Genomic DNA, 20,814 nt, shown 5'->3' on the forward strand with positions numbered 1-20,814 from the left:
TAATGTGCTCATAATACCCGGTGTGTTTTATTATGCTGATTGCTCTTTTTTTGCAATGTGCAAATATTTAGTAAGTTGCTTTTGTAGGTATTTCCCCAAACTTCTACACAATATAACATATATGGTAAAATAAGTGTGCAGTACAGAGTATGTAATGTAGTTTGGTTTAATATGTATCTAGTTGTGCACAATATACAAATACTTCTAGCCATCTTCATGAACAGATATTTAATGTGGGGCTTCCAGCACAGTTTGTGGTCAAGTACAACACCCAGAAATTTACTTTCATAGACTCTTTCAATTATTTTGTCATCAATTACTATTTTAACATCTTTATTTATTGTACGATTTCCAAATATCATGAATTTAATTTTGTTCAAGTTTAAAGATAATTTATTTGAATCAAAGCAAAGTTTTAATTTATTCATTTCATTTGTGACCATTTCCAGCATCTGCTGCAAGTTATCCCCGCAACAAAAAATATTTGTGTCATCTACAAAAACAGTAAATTTTAGTACATTTGATACTTTGCAAATGTCATTTAGGTAAAGGATAAACTGTTTCGGGCCTAAAACTGACCCCTGTGGAACACCACAGGAAATACTAAGGTAAGTGATTATCCATTTGAACAAACTGACTCCTGTTTTCAATATAGTTTTTTATCAATGAGATATCAAAAATATATATTTTATTCTTCCCATAGATCCACAAAAAGCAGAAGCAGAGGAAATGTTGTGAACTGGCTTGAATAGCATATTCTTAAAAAAAGTGTTTTTTTCATTGCATCTTAACATTTTGCTATAAGTAAGTAAATATACTTACTGTAAATACATAACTAATCATGATGAGCTACTATAGATGAATACGCACATGAAGATACTGTGTACAATATTCTAAATTCTTGTTAGATGGTGATTTCATAGCAATGACACAGCTATTGGTAGAGAATCACCTTGATACCGGAGTTTGATTTCCATTCATAGCGGTTAGATGGTACAATAAGAGGGCTTGTATATTTATAGCTCCCTGGGGAAACCTTTTTAAGCATAGTCACTTACAACTACTACTGTATAACCTTCATAATCCACAGTGGTGAATGGATTATCTCACTAAATATGAGCTTTACTGAAATGTGGGCAGACGAGTGACTGGATGAAAAGACCACCAACCTGTCGGTCATGCAAGACCAGACACTGACTGTTTGGAGACATGGCACAACAAAAATACTACATCATGGCAGCCGATCCAAATAACTTCTCTTATGAATGAGCAGAGGGAGGCTCTGGCATGTTCAGCTACAGTCTGTGCTTGCATGAGATGACAGGAAGGTTAAAGGGGGCTTTTTTAATCCATTAAATCCACACAATCAATGCGATTGTGCGTGGCTATCTTGGTAATCTTGATGAGCAATCTGCCTGACTATGTAGAAACAAAGAAAGCAGAAGAGCTGCAAGCAGGAGTCATGCACAATGACATAACCTGGATGAGACCAAATGAGCATTATCACAAACCTAGGGGTCTCATTTATAAAACTGTGTGTAGGATCCTTACTATAAGTGTACGTGCGCCCAAAAGCCCAAATTGGCGTACGCCAAAAAAAAGTCTGATTTATAAAACCGTGTGTACGCACACCTGTAAGCAATGTTCCCTTTATAAATCACAGATTGACTACAAGTGTGCGTACGTGGATCAGCCTCTTATCCCTGTACACGCACATTTTTAACCATAAATAGTCAATGTAAAGCACCTTGTGAATGCTGATCAGTATGTTAATGACCCTTGCAGTTGTTCTTTTGTTACACCGAATCATGCCGACTGGCGGAGAAAAAAACAAACAAAAAAAAACCTCTCAGACGCTCAGGAATTGCTGCCAATTGAATTATAATTTCGGCCTGTTGACGCACAGTGTAGGGAAACCGGATCTATAGACTACCTTTATTAATAAAATCTTCCAAAACAGCAGGCATTATGGCACTCGGGGGCAGCTTTGATATACCAGACGTATATAATAAGATTTAACAGAACTATATATTATATCCAAACAAGCCTTAGTGATGAAGTTGAAGATTATATATAATATTTATTTTAAAAAACACTTAGCTGTCTGACATTTCCCTCTGGAAACAGCCGGTTTCACCCAGAGTGGCGAGGACCTGTATTTGGACCGGGATATGGCATGGTTCCGGCACGTTGCCCTCTCTACTGGACCCAATTCAGTACATAGATCCAAGAGCGCAGCTATATTACTATTACAGCTATATTAGGGAATTTAAATCGGCATATGAGCCAGTCATCGTCATGGTCCCTGAAGTCTCTTTTTCTCCTGATTCTTCCATTGCTGTCCTCCTGCAGGGCCAGCAGTGCCATCATGCAGCATTACGCACGGGTTCACCGCAGTATTTATATGTTTAGCCTACAACAATTTGTGATTCTTAACACCTTGCTAAAATCACAGCAACAACTAGTGGTATCCTCCACCCCGAGATACAATTTGAAATCGAAATGTAATAGGCAAACACACTTTTCTTCATGCAGGTTTTGTTATGAACAGTATTAAAGTTCGGACTGATAACAAGGACATAGAGCGTAACGATTGTGCGAGAGCTTAACGGCTGTATTTCCAGACTTTGACATTTGATGATATATGCACAGTTTTAAAGACAGATATTTAGTTATTTACACTGTGTTCTGTTCTTATATGCTAGGGTATTTGATGATATCCTGTATTCCATGCAGTCGGGCCATCTCATCCTCCTGCGCTCCATAGTGGACAATGTGACGGCGAGACAGCGCTGATTAAATATTAAGAACCGAGTTTTGATTTAAGATTTGAGTTGGAGGTGTTTATGGAACAAATATCACTCAGTACAATCTTCATGTTATGGTGTGAAGAAATGTGCGTGAGGCATCAATACTTAAACATATTAAGAGTAGCCTAATCGTTATTCCCACATGTACTTTCTGCAGTCTGACTTCAGTTCACCACCTCACCATCTGCGTCGCCAATTCCTATTTTGTCTCCAAAATGTGCGTACGCATGGGAGAATGTGCGGTCCTCCATGCAAACTCTGACCCGTTTGTTTTTTATAAATCATAACCTTTGCGTGGAAAGTGGCGTATGCACATTTTCAGCCCCGCTTTCTGCGTACGCCACGTTTATAAATGAGACCCAAGGGCTTTAAAATTAACACTAACCCACCCATCAAATGCAGAAAAAAAACAATATATTGAGAGTGGCTGGAGGCTTTCAAACGTAACCATTTGACTAGCGTTTCAGAAAGATAATTTTAAGCCATGTCTACAAACTGTATTATATTGTGAGAGGTGGCGTACATTTTTGGCCAGAATTGCCAATATTGCTTCGATCTTACATTCAAATTGTATGTCACGGACTAAAACTAACGATGTGTGTTGCTCCTGATAAATGACGAACAAAATGAGTGATGCAATTTTTCTCAAGGCTTGTACCTCATGTGTTGGGCTGGATTTGTGTGGACTGAGGTGGGTGTCAGACTTGGGGGTGAGGTGCGTGGTCTCTGACTTGCTGGAAGAAGAGCCTGACTTGCTGACACTGATGGTGGGCAGTTCTCGATGCTTGGTGACGGGCGAGCGCTCCACCCTGGAGAGCCCTGCAGCGTGGGGGGTTGCCCCAAGCCGCAGTGCAGCCGCCACATCTAGCAGGAGAGAAAGCGAGAGGGGGGGGGGGATAATACATAATCCACGACTTTAACAGACAACTCTGGCCCGCTCACTGGTTAAACGGGTTGAATCCATGAGCAGCTAGGTGGGTGAGGTCACTGGTTGACATGCAGGAGGCTCAAGGTTGAACCTGGTTGATTAAACGGTGGAGGAAAAATCCTGTCTCCATCTGTCAGAGGTCACAGTACCTTGTGGCAATGTGTGTCACACCAGCACTGTTAAGGGGCTTAACTGGTTCATTTCTCACCTCAGCCCACAAGCCCTGACCCTTGTGTGATGGTGAGCGCTCGAGACAGTGCTGGACTGTGACGGTGGGGGTGAGATGACGGGTTAGAACATGCCGTGCTTTTGTGACAGTGCCCAACACATATTATGAGTAACAGAGGCGGAGAGAGTACCGAGCGGATCATTACCCTCAGGGCAGGAGAGAGTGTCACCTCCCTCGAGACTCCAGAAGGCTATTTCACCCAGAGACACCATATCCCATGAGCCACCAGTGCAGTCTAAAACACATGAACAGTGCAGGAGAAAAAGGGTTGGATACATACAATAGGAACGATTTGGACTAGATTTGCACTGTTGTTACGTTTAAGGCAGTTGTGGCTGGGATTACGTTATAATGGATTTTTTTTTTTTTAAACATTGCTTTGTTAAGTCAAAAGAAATTTTAAATGCCTGTGCCTTTAATTCACAGCCTGAGTAGAACAAGTAGAACACACACACTGTATTTGTATATACAAAGTAAAAAATGAATAATCCCTATACTCAAAGCTGAAAGGATGCATCCCTGATGGGGCCGTTTAAAATGGATTTGGATGCTTTTGAAGGCATTCAGTCCATGAGTGGACTGATGGTCACATTTCCCGACAACAAAGATTATATACCATCAAAGTTGAACTATGGTTAGACAATGATTTCATTCACATCACTTGAGTTTATCATTTGTTTGGAGTCATTAATCAGGTGAAGCTGGTACTTTAAAGACACATAGTTGTTGACACCACTGTGTAATCTACCAAACATATTTATTTACCACTAACATTGCTATTATCTAGTTATATGCACATAAGCATTTTTGTGGATAGTATAAATTAACCAATTTTTTAAAATTTTGTTTAAAGCACTAAATATCACGAGCAAAAGCACTAACAATCCTATGATGTAGAGCTCATTGCAGTAAGGAATCTATCAAGAGCAAAAGCCCTCACAATCTCCCTGTATAGGTTGTACCTTTGGGTGTGAGTACATGTCATGGTGATGTGGCTCACCTCGCTCTGTAGTCAGGCCTACCCCATTGGTCAGAACAGAGAGGCTGGGATTGTTAAAGAGGCTAGCGTCGGCCAGGTCCGCCTTCGACGCCTGCAGTCGAAACTTCTCCAACTCTTGGGACAGCAAGCCAAACTGTTCACTCTGGCTGCGACATTTGTCCTCCAGGTCTCGTACTTTTGACTGCACATATGGCGTAACAGACAAGGAACACAGCCATACAGTAAAAACACAGTTTTTTGATCAACTGACTACACAAGCAAGTGAGCTAAGCTTTTCTGAAAAGGTTAGTAAAGTAGTGTTTGAACACAGGGGCTTATGCTTTAAGTGAATCTTGAGTGTTGTAACACTCCTGTGCTCCCGTTTTTTCATGGAGGCGCAACGACACACGCAAGCAGTGCTCTGACCACTTGGCATTTTCCTTTACTTTGGCTTGGTGGTATTTTGGTGGCCAGGGCAGAGTGCACAGTCCACAGGTGGGAGGCTCTTTCAAATGAGGCACCACAAAGCAAGTTTTTTGGTATTGTGGTGGAAAACGTGTAGACGTTAAGAAAAGACAATTATATATTCTGTTTCTGGCAGCAGGAGAGATGTTGCTACATCTGCAGCCTCCAATTTGAGAAGTGCTGCGCCACAGCACAGTGACGTTATGCACGGCCGTCCACTACGGAAGTATATTACATTCACCACAGAATTGTTTTTTTTAAGACACCTTATCTCGCAATAATTTTGAGAAAAGAGTTTGTAATTACGAGAAAATAACTCGTAATTATGAGATCATTTTAAACACATGGAAGGTGGCATATCTAGCTATATTGTCAGTAGCTCACGGCTCAGTGATCAACTGTACCACCGAGAGACCATGACCATGGTGTATGTTGGTATTAAGGGAGACGAAGAAGCAAGCTAGGTTTGGGTGATGATGTTGGTTCGTACATTAAAGTTTGAGCACAAGCTCATTGTGGATTAAAAACCATGTCTCATCTTTAAGACACAAACAACACATAACGTAGGCCTATTTGGTTCCATGGCATCAGCTAGCCTGCAAGCTTCACACAAAAGAGACGTTTTCTGTTGTTGTGAAAATGCATTCATCTCATAATTACGAGATCTTTTTTCATAATTACAAGATCTTTTCTCGTAATTACGAAATCTTTTCTCAAAATTACGAGATCAGGATCTCGTAATTACAAGATGAGGTGTCTACATTTTTTTTTCTATGGTGAATGTAATACGCTTCCGTAGTCCACGGTGTTAAATCCCGTGCAAATGACTCCAGGCTGCAACAAAGTAACCCCACACACCTGCACATACATCAGACGGGGCGGCTATAACTCGGTATTCAGGATTACCAGGGCTCATTAATCCTCTGCGTCACAGCCTCCTCTATAACTATTAGCTGTTAAAAATGTACCCTCCAATCTATATATTAACGGTCACCCAGCTCTTTTGCACTCTGCGCTGCTGCAAATACAAGAACCAAAATAGCGCTTGGAGACGCCATGACAGTCGGTGTGCCCTGGACCTACCGCTTTTTGCATTGGTCGTTGCGCTTGCATGCTCAAGACAGGGCCCTGTATGTAAAAATAGCCTTCTTTATAAATTGTCAGAGTCGTGTAGAAACCTTGAATGCTTATACAGTCACTTACTTGGTTATTATGGAAAACATTTTTTGTCATAGATAAAAACCCCTTTGACAAATCAAATTTCACATCTGATCTCAGTAATAATTATTTTGGTGGATGGACAATAGACAGCATACAGTATACTACATACAGTAAATACATTGCTGCTTATGTAAGGTATAAATAACTCATTATAAAATGAAGTACTGCAGTATAAGGTTAGGTTTCTGCAAGACAGACAATATTCAGTCAGTGAAACATTTGCTAAAAGCTTCAAACACAAATGGAAGAGAATTAAAGGTTCAGCTGAAAGAAAAAGGGAGGGAAATAAAGGCGGGTGGTGTTCTGTTAAAATTGGAAACGGGAGTAAAAACAAAGTGGAGGGGTAGCATAGAGTAGGTTATGAGAAGTTCTATTTTCTGCTTCTGTTTTACACTTCATTCACTTTCACAAACAGGCAGCAGGGTTATTTGCCAGAAGAGTACAGAGGTTTGTCTTAGCTCCACTGAGTTTCTATATGTGGCTGATTTCACTTCAGGTTGCGGTAGGAGTTTCCTGGCAGGCTGATCTGACAAGAGCCTCAGCACGAAACTGTCTCAAACAACATTTCCTGTTAGCTCGCACCTACGCAAAGCCCAGTCTGCAGTCAGTTAGTATATACTGTAGCTACACTGAACTGAAGTAGTAATGAGTTCTGAAACGCCAAGAGAGAAATCACTTTGAAACCTCAAATGAATACTCAATTACAAAGAGCAAACAATTGCTTGGGTACATACAAAATCAGAATCTACCTGAATATAATAAGATCAAATAACAAGACAGCATGATAAGTGTGCTCAGTGTAGCTAGGAGCGATAACTGTTCCACATACACCGTTATCTGGCCTCATGTGAATGACCTGATTTACACAAACATTTTTGCATTAGCTTTAAATGGGCCTCTGTGGCCACATTAAGCTTTTATGAAATACTGTTGTACAGTAATTACTGCAGGTCTGCTTTTAATTTAAGTATATGAACAAAACTGTCAACTTGAAGGATTTAAAAAGAAGGAATTTGTTGGTGTGGTGGTTCTATCTACAGGGGACTAGGGGAGGTTTAGTGGCAGGAAGGTAAACAATTTGGCTCAGGTTAAAGGTTAGCAGTACCTGCATGCAGTCCAGTGTACTCTGGTTGGCAAAAAGATAACACAAAGAAAAAAAAGGGAATGCAAAAGTAAACACATGCAAGTGAAACAATGAATCTGAGAAAGAGAAAACATTTTTAAAAAAAGTGTAGAAACACAGCAATCTGAGTCCAGGTTGGCAGGAAAATCCTGTCAGTAGCCAGTATCACTAGAATGTGTCTTGGCCCTCAGCAGCCAACACCTGCCTTTTGATTGAACACATATTCGGTTTAATCTCACAAAAGACAGTGTGTTGACTTGGCAACAAAGCTCGGGGTCTCGAGAGGGAAAGAGACTTTCTCCTGTGATGCTTTGGGTTTAAATAGAGACAGAAAGTGAGAGAAACAAAGCAAGAGGAAGGAAACAAAGCATTTTTTAATACACAGGATCAACTATACTCTACCAGCTCCCTCCGCAACACAAGCTGAGTCAAATCCTACAATAAAATACACACTTCATTTAGTAAAATGTGCAGTGTGAAAAACAGAGCACAGAAAGTACACATATATAGCCATCAGCTGTGGAGGACGGTTTGAGGCTCTGAATTTTTTTTTTTTTTCATCATTTCAATCAGCAATCCAGCCAATCAGGCAGATGGGGGTTTAAACTGTCATCGACTGTCTGGATTCCTTTAGAATTCAAAAAGTGTTACTCTCAGACTGTGAGAAAGTATAAACGTCACATACGGCGGCTGAGAAGCCATCTGTTCAAACTGATTTCCAGGCCCATGAGTGCTGCAAAAATACGCGTACAAGTAGTTTCTGCAACAGCTTCTCTGCCAGGTGTTTAGATAAGAATAAAGGCACATTGTGCTATATGTCCATGCTGCTTCAGTGGCAATGGGATGTCTTCTGTCTACTAAACAGGGAAATAATCAAACATTTATATTCTTTTTGCTTGGTGTCTTCACTAATGAATTAGATTTGATCTCATACAGAAATTCGCTAGTGCATGAGAGGAGTACTGAGGAAGTCTGAAACACACTCCTCCTCTCTCGAAATGTTGGGGCTTAGTGAATTAAGTTCTACTCTCTTGTGTGACTAATAAACACTGGCACCTTTGATTTTTGTTTTTAACAGTCATTAAGTCTTGAAAGCAAGTCAGGGCTTTACTGTATGGCAATAAAACCACTAAATGTTGGTAGAAATCATTTGTTTGCTAGTCACAGTGGCGTAACACAAACTTACCTCCAGCATCTGAACCACTCCTTCATGCTCCCTCTTGGCGTATAACTGAGCCTGAGGATTAAAAAGACATTAAAGTCAGTAAAACGTGTTTTTTTGCTAATAGAATTCACAACACAGTGAGCTTCGTTAAAAAAACTCAATGCTTTATTGGTGCCCAAAGGTTGCCTCCTGCTGGACAAAGCCACCCATTCCCCACAGTCAGGCTGAAAGCAGCCTGGGGGACATAAGGGTTTCAAGTTTAGCAAGAAATATTTTAGTCAAATACATAAAGTATTAGCCTAGAAATCTAGACGCACCCTACTGGCCGCAAATTTATTTTGCAGCCAGGGGGGTCTAGGCACTCTCCATTGGCTTGCGAGCTGGAAAAAACAAATTTTGGTTAGGCCAATCACATCGTGTATAGAGTCGGTGGGCGGGCTTATGTTTGCTTCTGGGAACAGTGGTCTTCTGGAAGACTTGGAATTAAGCTTTTCTTTGAGAAAAGAACAAAGAATGGCACAGAAATCATTCTTAAAAAAGGAAGATGTGTTCGGAGTTTTGCCGACCGGATACGGCAAAAGTTTAATCTATCAACTAGCTTCGCTACCTTCTTCGTTGCTCTGCCTGGTTGTAGCGCTATCCTATCACGTGCAGAGGGAATTTGAAAGACAACCGTTTATCCCGCCCCTCGGATTGAGCCCTGTTAATGGTGAGTTCCCAGACCCAACATCTTGATGTGGGTCTGGCTTGTCAGGCTAATAAAGTATAGAAGAGGCTGTGCTTCTTACCCTCTGTAACCGTTTGATTTCATCCTGTTTGAACTTAAGGATAGCCAGTGCCTGCTCATGTTCCAATTCCAGCTGCTGCCTTCGCTCGGCGACCTCTCGCATATGCTGTTAAGAAGGAAACAAATATCAGAAGGCAATTTTCTCCAATAGCATTAAAAAAATGATACGCAGAGTATCTGAGCCCAGTGGTACCTTTAGGACCTGCTCTAGGTTCTCCAGTTTGGCACGGAGTCTCTGGTTCTCCTCGAGAACTGAATTGTGTTGAGCAGTCACTTCAGAGAGGTCTTCCCTCAGCTCCTCATTCTCAGCCCGAGTCTGACAAACAACATGAGGAGATAGGAGGATTATAGTTTTTGCAACCATTGGTCATCATTCCTCTTTGATTGTCACTTGTCTTGCAGATCTCAGCATTGGTGAGTAAAATATTATCACAACTAGGGCTGCACGATATGAGGAAAATATGTGATAACGTTGTTGAATATCGCGATAATAACATTACTTGCAATTGAAGTGTACTCTGTTCTGTATTTCTGCTGCTTTCAGTATTCTGCTAAAATAAAAAATTAGGGCTGTCAAGGGATTTGGTTTCATCCGCAGGTCGGCGAGTAGCACTCTCCAAAATAGTGCTTTGCCTGAGCCCGCTAGCATCAACCTGAGTCAAGGTAACTGTACTATGCTTAGCTCGTAGGTGGTAACTCAAGCTTGACGTACTTCGGTGATATTTTAAGTCGGCTTTACACAATGTGCATATGGCTTTCAACCCATCCGGGAGTTTGGGAAAATAAAAAGCGCCATTCAGAATTGAGTTGCTGCTGCATTTCTCCATCATGCCTGCAGCAGAAGGATGTGTTACGAGGAGTATGGCAAAGTGCGGCAAAGGGTCAAAATAGTAGCCTGTTAGGCACAGCGCGAAGCCGAGTGAAGTGAAAATAAATTAATAAATGGTGGCATGCAATTAAAAAAAATTAACGTGTTATGCTCGGCCCTTAATCGCATCGCGATAAACGCGTTAATGCTGACAGCCCTATAAAAATGAATTTAAAATAAATGAAATTTAATCATTCAATATTCTTTTATTGAACAAATTGAACAGTGAATTGAATATAAAAGGCACCACTAAAAAAAAAGAATGACAGTTACACTTTAAAGTGCAGTTTTCTAACGATATTTTCTTTCAACTAACAAAAAAAGAATCTCTGAGTGTCTTTCGCAATGTGTTTATTGCGCCAGTTGATATCACGATGACGATAAAAAAAATAATATATCGTGCGACACTAATCACAACCGACAGCTACGATTGCAAAAACTAAGAAAGTCAGAGTCACTAAATAGCAAAGAAAACCTTCTTTTTCCCTTTAAAGAGCTCGAAAGGGCAGGAAGACACTGACCTGGTCGAGCAGCTGTGCCTTCCTCCTGAGGAGATCTGCCTCCTCCTTTAGTTGCTCATTTTTGCCTCGCTCATCCTCAAGCTGGCTCTCCTGTTACCAAACCACAGGACAGAGTTTGGATAAAGCTGAGGAGACCCATGTCCTCCAAGTCATCCTTATGTCCACTACGGTAATGCTTAAACCAGACTGGAGTACCGCCAGAGAACATGTGAGAAGGAGAATACGGAAGCAAGAAGATTGCTTACCAAATCCAGACATCTCTTCTGTCGCTTCTTTACTTCATGCTCAAGGTTTTCACATTCTTTTCTCTTCTTGCTCAGCTCACTTTCCTGAACAGAGAATGAATAATATACTATAATAAACTGAATCCTTAATCCCGAATATAAAACTAGATCTTTACATGGCTTTACACTGATTCCTGAATCCCAAATCTAAAACTAGATCTAGTTCTTTACATGGTTTTAAACTGAATCCTGAATCCCAAATCTAAAACTAGATCTAGTTCTTTACATTGTTTTAAGCTTAACAAACTGTCAAACAAAAAGCAGGATATACTGTATAAGAGCAAAAGCACGAAAAATAAATTATTTGCATTTACATTTTGCAATGCAGAATACATTGGCTTTAGTTCCCGTATTGACCTCTGACACGATAACAATGAGGTATTACAAAGCTTAGCATCCTTTAATTATTCTAAACGCAGCTTACATGCAGGACCAGCATAGGAGAAATCAGCTTATTTCAGCCACAGGACCTCAATCAAGTATTACGGCTGGGAATGTGTGGGGGGAAGCTACACAACAGACAGGCTAATTGCAGACCACCAGCAGCCGATGTATTATCAATAATGATAATTAAACTGCAATCTGTGGTTCTGATTTGCTTGATTATCTATCAGTCACAGCTTTAAATGCCTCAATAATGTGTATCAAGACAGGATGTTCTGTTGTATAGTCAAATCAAGACTGTGAAGCTTAACTAACACAACGGCGGCACTGATTGGAACCTAAATGTACTGTCAGCTGTTCAACAAATCAACAAAGCCAATTCTCTCCAACTGTTCATTTGTTGTGGGTCATTTTTCCATTACATTTATTTAGCTGACACTTTGATCCAAACCATGTTGATACAACCCAATACAAATATAAATTGCCAGAATCACGCAAGTACATCAGTACTATAGTACATGGTATAAAGCATGCATTGAGGCTATTTTCATGTGCCATGAGCCTGTATTCCTGAAGAAAAGTCCTCAGCCATGCTAGAAGCTCTGTGAGACTGAATTTAAGCACAACCATGCTCCGAGCTAAATGCTAACATAGTATGCTATCATGCTGTCAATTAACACGCTTATGTTTAGCAGGCATGGATTTTTACAATGGTGACAATCTTAGTTTAGTGTGTTAGCATGCTAACATTTGCTCATAGCACTAAACATAAACATAACCTGAGGCTGATGGCTCATTAGTTTTGCAAGTATTTGGTCATAAACCAAATTATTGAACTAATTAAATTTCTAACCTGACGATGGTGCTGGATTAAAAGTTTGGCGGGGGTCGTTAAAGTTATTACAATTTACCCTCTGGGTACCATATATTTATACTAAATTCCATGGCACTCCATCCCATAGCTGTTGAGGTATTTCAGTTCTGATCAAAGTGGTGGGCCAACCACCGTTGCTAGAATGGCTAAAAATATCACCTGAGTAATTTCTGGGCTAACATTGTCTCTGGGGGGGGCTCAGCATTTACTCAGCTGAGATATTACACTTTTTCCCATGAATCATGCTCGATGAAAGAAAACTAGTTATTCTATGATGTACGGTAGGGATCTCATAAAAAAACAAAAGAAAGATAAAAACAGTCAAGCTACATTTTTTAAATATTTTAACCATGTTCCTTGTTAAACTAAAAAGCCAAAGCTCAAATAAGTTAAGTTACTCCTTGTGCAACCAGACTGTACTCTTAAGTTTCAAATGTAACAATGCACAGCATAACATTCACTAACGTAAATGATATACTTGCACATTCTTTTCATAATTATGCTGGTTTCATCAGGACCTGAGTAAAATGAGAAAGCTGTGTGTGCACATAATTTGTGCATTTAAGGAAACTATGGGACTAACTTTGGAGAAAATTACAGTAGTACATCTGAACATTAGGTATAACGTCTCACTCACTATCCTAAAACTGTACTACCAGCTTTTCAAAATGCTACTGACACATCAGTGAGAGCGCTGAGGGCAGTGCAGATATGATCTTAATAGACACGAATCACAGAAAACGCAATAAATGCATGTGAGGGTGATGAGACATGCAGCCTGTTATGGATACTAATGCTACTGTGTAATCAGTTCTCTACATGTCATTAATTAATGTCCGGAATCTCCATTTTCCATCCTGACAAAGAAGTCGACACAGAGCTGAGAAGGGAATTTGTTCTATTTAAGCCACGTGAGACCCAATGTAGAATCAGCAATGTGCTACTCTTCTGTTTCCAGGGGACAAGATCAAAATAATCCCAGCATTACATAACAGATCTGACCATAGTTTTCCCTTCAGTGTCAGTCAGCTCAGTCACAGCTCTGAATTTAGGCTTCAGTTTCACATGGAAATGTGAAGTGGATAGCTAGACACCTGCAACCAGGCACAATATGCAGTTATTGCTGCCAAGATGTGTGAAGGACTCTTATAAACCGCTGTTTGGAGAAAATATTTGATTTGAAAGCCATGCTGGTGACATTTAGTAACCCTCTGCATTACCAACCCTGCATAATTGCAACATGCATAATTGGTACATTCTATTAAATTGTGTTAAATATCATTAAGAGTATTTATAACAAATTGCTTTCCTGAGCAGTTTTGACTTCATTAAAGCAATAGGGGTCAAAAAAACCCAAAAACGATTCATGTATCAAGATTGTTTTTGCGCCGATTTTTGTAATTGATTCTTTTCCCCAGAATCGATATTTATTATAATTTTTTTCACCTATATATTTTCTGTTTATAAGGTACTGCTGACGGCGACTACATCATATGCTTTTCCCGCAAAACAGACAGGAAGCAGAAAATGCTGAAAATACATGTTGCTTCTTTACAAATGAAATAAATGTCATGATGACTACCCATGTATCGTGGCATATAAGCATATCATCCCAGCCCTAAAAAGCAATATTAACACTGAATTTCATACTGAAATTTAAAAAGAAAAAAAAACCTAATGTGGTACGTTAGCGCTGGAAATTGATGTGGTTTGCATGTTGCGCTACATGAAAGTGTCATTATGAAATATCAGCAGAGTACAGTACTAGATGCTCTCACCAGAAACTGTAGGTGCTGCTCCTCTGTATGTTCCTCCTTATGGGAGGGGGTCGGGCTAAGGCCCGGTTGGGGCGTTACTTGCAGCCCCGACTCCTCCTCCTCTCCGGGAGTCTTCTCACACCTGGATGGAGCTTCATCTAATACCACACACGGGGTCTCTCCTACAACCTGGCAGGGACAGGGATAATCATTCAGTCAGTCACTTCATATGTACAGAGGTGATCCTGAAAAGTCCAGATCGAAGGTGTTGTACTAAAAAGCTCCTGTTCCTATTATAAAGCCAAATGTATGATTGTTATACTGTACAGCAACACTCAGCACTACACCCCCACTGTGAGTAAGGGATTAGCAGCAAGCCTCCTTCCCAGTGGTCCAACTACAATCAAAGAATAATCCGGGGTGAATCCCTCTAGCCTGCAACAGGACTACAACACATTAGCAGAAAGCCTGTTCTTTCTAATTAGGCCCAGTGCAATGACTCAAATGTTTCAAAGTAGTCTGCTTGTCTTAGCTAATTGCTGTAATACATTAATTTTTATAAGTTGTATGATTTTTCTTACTTAGATCCAGGTGGGGGGCAGGCTGACATTGGCTAAGAGTTAAGAGTCGGGAATCAGTATCTAATTTTAGAGCAAACCGACTTATGCTTGAAGTAGAACTGTGCCAGTGCAGCCAAAGCCATGACCCAATAACTGGATAAAAGGCGCTCTGCCATGTGCTGCAAAGGGGATCTCTCCTTTACGCTCTCCTTTCTTCTACATTGTCACTGAAAGACCTATCATTCTAGACATCAGGCACAGTTTCCAAGATTTCACTGTTAGGACACAGCATTAGGAGACGTATATGTACAAACAACAAAACCAGTCACATACACCACTCAAATAACATGACTACATATTGTTACAGATCAACAACATTTGCAAAAACATACAGTATAATACTAATTTGTCATTTGTTCCTTGTGATCTGTGCTGTCAAAGTTCCCATTAGATGGTAATTTCTAGGGTTTTAACATAAAACAGCTACCTACCAATTCCCCTTAAAACACTGAATCCATCATTCTGGAGTAGAGATATGTAGGAGAGACTGAAGGTAATTAGTGAGTTGCAGTCCCATTGTAGTGAAGAAACTGAAACACGACAAGTGTCCGATTGGGTCATCGTTATTTTTAGAAAACCACAAAACTGTTGCTACTAAAAGCAATGAGCATGACAATCATGGGAAAGTTTTCTAGCTCCACAACGTTAAATATCTGTTAAAAAGCCTGTTTGTTAGCATGCAGATGCTGTAGTCTTCTTTTCACATGTGAAGCACCAGGGAGAGTGAAGGTTTGTTGTCTCTAAGATGTGTGTTCAAGCATCATGGATCGCGGATATGGAAGCCCTCAATATGGGGCTGATGACCCATTGGGACTGTTTAGCACCAAATCAGTGTCTTGTCTGTGAAGTTCAGTGAGTCTGTCCCTGGTTTATCTTTTGGATAGGAGACCAGATGGTGTTAGTAGTGGTGACAAAAGGCCAGCAGGAGGCACTAATTCCATTGGCCACTGTACAAAAACAGTGCACAGGAATGAAGGCTTTAAAAAAGTGCTCAGCTGATTTTTCTGCTCTCGGATTCCTTTTGGTGGTCATTAAAGGTCCACTTACATCCATCACAAGTGCATACAGGTGCCAAGTCATCCTAGCATCTTGGCGAAATGCCCACCTTTGTATTTGGTCAGTCATGGTTAAACCAGTCCGTCTTGTGATTCTTAATTAGCTCACTCATACTCATTGAGTGGGGCTAGCTTAAGTGTGTGGAGTTTGCTGCTATAATCTGACAGCCATGTGCCAGAGTGGGAGTGACACATAAATGGTAGCCAAGATAAAATCCCTCTGCAAATTTGAACAAACCCCATCCTTTTGAATAATTATTCCACTACTTTTGCAGCTCCTCTCAGTTTCTGAACTACTTCTTCGCAGAAAGTAAACCTGATTTGGCTTAAATACTCTGAGAATCTGAACTTTTCATACCATGGGTTAAACATGCCTACTTAGCAAAAACAGTCCTTGTGTTTACCTTTCTTTCAAAAAGATGAAATATTCTCATACACAGCGACAACATATTATTAGTATGACATACTTTGCTATGAGTCTACAGAAAAGAACAATCATTTTTTGTTAAGGGAATGGGAGCTCACGATGATGAGTTCAAAACAAATATAATCAGGATTCAGGCGACGTTTGATAGGATTCTAACATGGTTTTGACGGATGAGCACAGAGAGGGAAATGTTACATAATGCTTTATTTATACAATGTTGTGAGGAATAAAGGGGCTGTCATAGATAGCATTAGACCAAGTCTTAGGCTTTTAGGAATCATTTCAAAGGTTTATGTACCAAATTACTAACCTGACAAAACTTAGTGTGACCTAACAAGCGGCGCATGCCTTTAGAGATTTTACTTGGTCATAGTGCAGTGTTCTCTATTCTCATATGATTATACAATTATCAGAAACAATAAACTGAATCGAATGTCAGTGTTCCAACTAATTGAAATAGCATACTTTACAAGTTTCAAGCAAAAATAGTGATGCAATTTCACATTTTTGCAAGTCCCATACACAGCAGCAAAACTATAATATATTTAGCAACAAAATCAAGACTTAAAAGTTCATGGCACATTGTGTTACTGCTAAATTATTAGCTAAGGAATGTTTTTTATTCAGTGTTATTGCATAGTCTAAAATACATGAGCTGAAAGATCATGTGTTGAAGGAGGAAAATCTGTTAATTATGGGGGAATTCCTGTACCCACTTTACAGTGGCTAAATTCACCTCATGTTTGTGTAGTAATATACTCCCTTTACATGAGTAGTACTTAAACAGGTATTCAGATTGTTTTAATAGTAGTTTTGGGTTGATTTTTTTCTATGAATTGCCAATAAATATCAAATAATTCTCATCCATTTTGAGCAGCAGTGATTCTGTATTTAAGATGATAAATATCTAAATTTATCCTGCAAAAAAGGACAAAAATCATCTCTTTCTCATTGACTTGAACCAGTGAAGGAAGGAATCAACAGCAGTTTCAATCCTACCACCAAACGCCTGTTACCTACTTTTTTCAAATCAAGAATATTTATTGATATTTCAGTGTGTGAAAGGGTGAATCATGTTGGAGCAGTTGTTCAGAATGAGTCCCCAGAGGACCACTCAGCCCATAGATATTGAATAGATAAATCATTCAGTGTATTTGCAAGAATGTTGTGCTTGAATTTGCCTAAACTAGTCAAAAACGGTCAGTGTTTTAAAGTAATTGTATATTGTATATACATAGCAGTCATTATTCAAAAGGTTTTTGTTTTTTTTGAGGCCTTACACAATAAATGTATAGCTGATTCTTGACCTCAAACAGCCTCATCAACCCATCCAAAAATGTTACATTACAGTTAAACTGAACATTGACTTGTTGATTTCTTGTGTTGCCCGTTCATTAAATATGAATTCTCAACCAAGCAGTCAATGTCACGTGTTGAGTAAATGACCAAATTCAAAAGGTGCTATGGTTCAGCTTGAAATCTAATGCCTCAGTCCCAGCTTTCAAAAGCTATTTATTAAAATCCATTGAATTCAAAGTGTGATGAATACCACTCACTGAGATATTTGTGAAATTATCATACCAGAATGTTTTACTCATTTTACACACAACAACAAGTAATATGAATGCCTTTTGTTGCAGCACAGGGCATTTAAACACACTGCAGACTAATACACACGGTTGCTGAAGCCACTGGAGTCAAGTAAAATAATCAATGAGAATAATCTTGTAGGACGAAAGCTGGTTGCAGCTCGGAGTCAAAATGTGCTGGGTCCATACTTATGACAATGCAATTAGTGACTTACTGACACCGCAAATAATATATCATCAATTACAGCTCACATTTATATTCTACATATTAAAGGTCCTATGACATGCTGCTTTTGGATGCTTTTATATAGGCCTTAGTAGTCCCCTAATACTGTATCTGAAGTCTCTTTTATATAGACCTTAGTGGTCCCCTAATACTGTATCTGAAGTCTCTTTTCCGTAATTCAGCCTTGGTGCAGAATTACAGCCACTAGAGCCAGTCCCACAATAAGCTTTCCTTAGGATGTGCCATTTCTGTGTCTATAGCTTTAAATGCTATTGAGGAGGAGGGAAGCGGGGCAAGGTGGAGAGTGGGGGTGTGGCTTTGAACAGCCTGCCATGGGTAAAGCAGAGAAAGGGAAGGTAACCTTTCCCCTTATGACGACATATAGGGAAGATTCCAGATTGGCCCATCTGAGTTTACTTTTTCCTCAAAGGCGGAGCAGGATACCCAGGGCTCGGTTTACACCTATCGCTATTTCTAGCCACTGGGGAACCACAGGCAGGCTTGGGGAGCTCATATTAATGTTAAAAACCTCATAAAGTGAAATTTTCATGTCATGGGACCTTTAATGCTCAATGAGGAGCTAGGATGCTAAAATCAGATATAAATATAACATTTTCTGGCATGCAAACTTGTTTTATTTAAATAATGGAATGTGATTGGTAACATATTTTACCTGAACTAATCTTATTAATAAACTTGTAGTTTTTTAAAATAAAATGTATGAATGTATGTATTATTTGGAGTGCATACAAGCTTAAACAATTAACGTGTGTATACCTTGCTATGCATTCCATCAGTGAGCTCTAAGTCAGGCTTTCATACAGTATACATGTACAATTATTCAAAGACATTTGATGTTTTGCTCACTTCCTACTTTCCCTTTCTGTTTTATTTCAGTGTAGACTTTCAGTTATACCTGATGGAGGCATCTTACTTCGGTATGTCTATTGGCTTGATTGGGTAATGACAGTCTTTTAAACTTTGAAACTACAGAAATCAGAAACGCCTTCTCCTGTTGAATGGTTGATTTCATGATTTGGGCAGTTATTTTTAGAATTTGCCAAAAAGTCATTGTTGGCTTTTCAGTCGCAATAAAAAAAATACTTTACGTGTCCTTTAAAGCTGAATGGGACTGATGAGGTGGGACAAAACTGATCTAAAGAAATTAACAGTGCATGCACAAAACATAATAATTCTAAAACAAATCATGCTGCACATGTAAAGACAGTAATAAAATCATTATCAAGACATAGACTGATGAAGGATGCAGCCATGTCTACAGTCTATCCTCATGTTGAGGCCACAGCAGGTGCCCCTGCATGTGTTTCTGTAGCTGAGGTCCTAGCTTAGAGGCTCACCTCTACTTGCACACTGCTTCACACAGTGAGGTGCTGTTGTGTACGCTTGACACTGATGTGGTCCATGTATACTAAAGGATCAAGTACACCTTGGGCCTATGCGTACTAAAGCAGGGTCAGATCCCATTCAGCAGGCCCTGAATGCCATAAGTACATTGGTGTAATCCCTGCAGACTACTGAAACGGGTAACTGGATCACTTCTTTTAAAAGCACCTTAATGGATTGGCCTGGCCGTTGATTTTCTTTTTAATACGGAGCATATCAATGTCCACCAATCAAACGCTCTACCACCCTATCACTAAGTTGGCCTGTCTACAACTAGAAGCTCCAAAATATGACTGTTATAAAACCGTGTTTCTGACAGGCTGCCCTTGACTAGGCCTCATGTATGTCCCGTCTTTCTAATTTGTAAGAAAGTGGCAGTCCATCACAGACATGCGTGGGATTTAGCAAAGGATTTACTGAAATGATATTAAAAAACAACAGCTATGAGACCTAAAAGAAAAATCCCCTGAGCTGCGAGTCACATTGTTATACTAACATGAGGCATGTAACATACTAATAATCTTTCAGAATAAGCGGGTGATTTTAATATCTAACACAAAAGCAACACTCGCTGCCTTGAGCCAGTTCTCTCACAGTTTTGATTCGTCATGACACCGATTAGTTTTCAGTGTTAAGTCTCAACTTTGAATCCTGCACGGCTTCAGGCTCACATCCAAGCAGACACATATGAGGTTAGCCAGGGAGAAGTACAGTGGAGCACTGCGACCGACACACAGGGATAACAAAACTCAAAAGATGACCTACCCCTTTCGTGTGATCTGTGGCAACGTCAAGGCTTCCCTTGGCCTGCTAGTTATCCAGAGCAGGGCAAGATAGAAAAGTCTTTAGTGCGGCTGGGAGTCTTACCTACCACCCAAAACCCTCTCACCGCTGCCACAGCAACAGAGAGCGGATTACTGGACTGTACCATTCCGTTGTTAGAGGGGATTAGAGTTCACACAACATGGCCCCTTTCTGGGTGTGCGCGTGCCACTGGGAGTGCGTGTGTGCGTCCCACAAACGAGAGATTACCACAATCGGCATTCTCATTTGAGCTTCACAGGCAGAGAATTTACTCTACTTCACAGGCAGTGGAGA

General features: G+C 40.0%; 1 protein-coding gene across 16 annotated transcripts in view; it reads right to left on the reverse strand.

Moving 5' to 3' along the window:
* Positions 1-20,814, reverse strand: part of LOC120544668 (RIMS-binding protein 2) — a 74,959-nt gene that overhangs the window by 20,168 nt on the left and 33,977 nt on the right. For 12 of the 16 annotated variants that reach the window (XM_039778586.1, XM_039778596.1, XM_039778587.1 and 9 more), the window contains 10 exons: positions 14,417-14,584; positions 11,342-11,425; positions 11,097-11,186; positions 9,901-10,023; positions 9,709-9,813; positions 8,942-8,992; positions 8,158-8,190; positions 4,968-5,148; positions 4,113-4,202; positions 3,469-3,674 (listed from right to left, as the gene is read on the reverse strand). In XM_039778586.1, coding sequence (XP_039634520.1) covers positions 3,469-3,674; positions 4,113-4,202; positions 4,968-5,148; positions 8,158-8,190; positions 8,942-8,992; positions 9,709-9,813; positions 9,901-10,023; positions 11,097-11,186; positions 11,342-11,425; positions 14,417-14,584 — 1,131 coding nt within the window. Of the gene's footprint in view, positions 1-3,468; positions 3,675-4,112; positions 4,203-4,967; positions 5,149-7,737; positions 7,759-8,157; positions 8,191-8,941; positions 8,993-9,708; positions 9,814-9,900; positions 10,024-11,096; positions 11,187-11,341; positions 11,426-14,416; positions 14,585-20,814 lie in introns of all 16 variants that reach the window. The other 4 variants (XM_039778585.1, XM_039778599.1, XM_039778588.1 and 1 more) reach the window with 3 other exon arrangements.

Source organism: Perca fluviatilis, chromosome 16 (assembly GCF_010015445.1).
Source record: "Perca fluviatilis chromosome 16, GENO_Pfluv_1.0, whole genome shotgun sequence".
Classification (NCBI taxonomy): domain Eukaryota; kingdom Metazoa; phylum Chordata; class Actinopteri; order Perciformes; family Percidae; genus Perca; species Perca fluviatilis.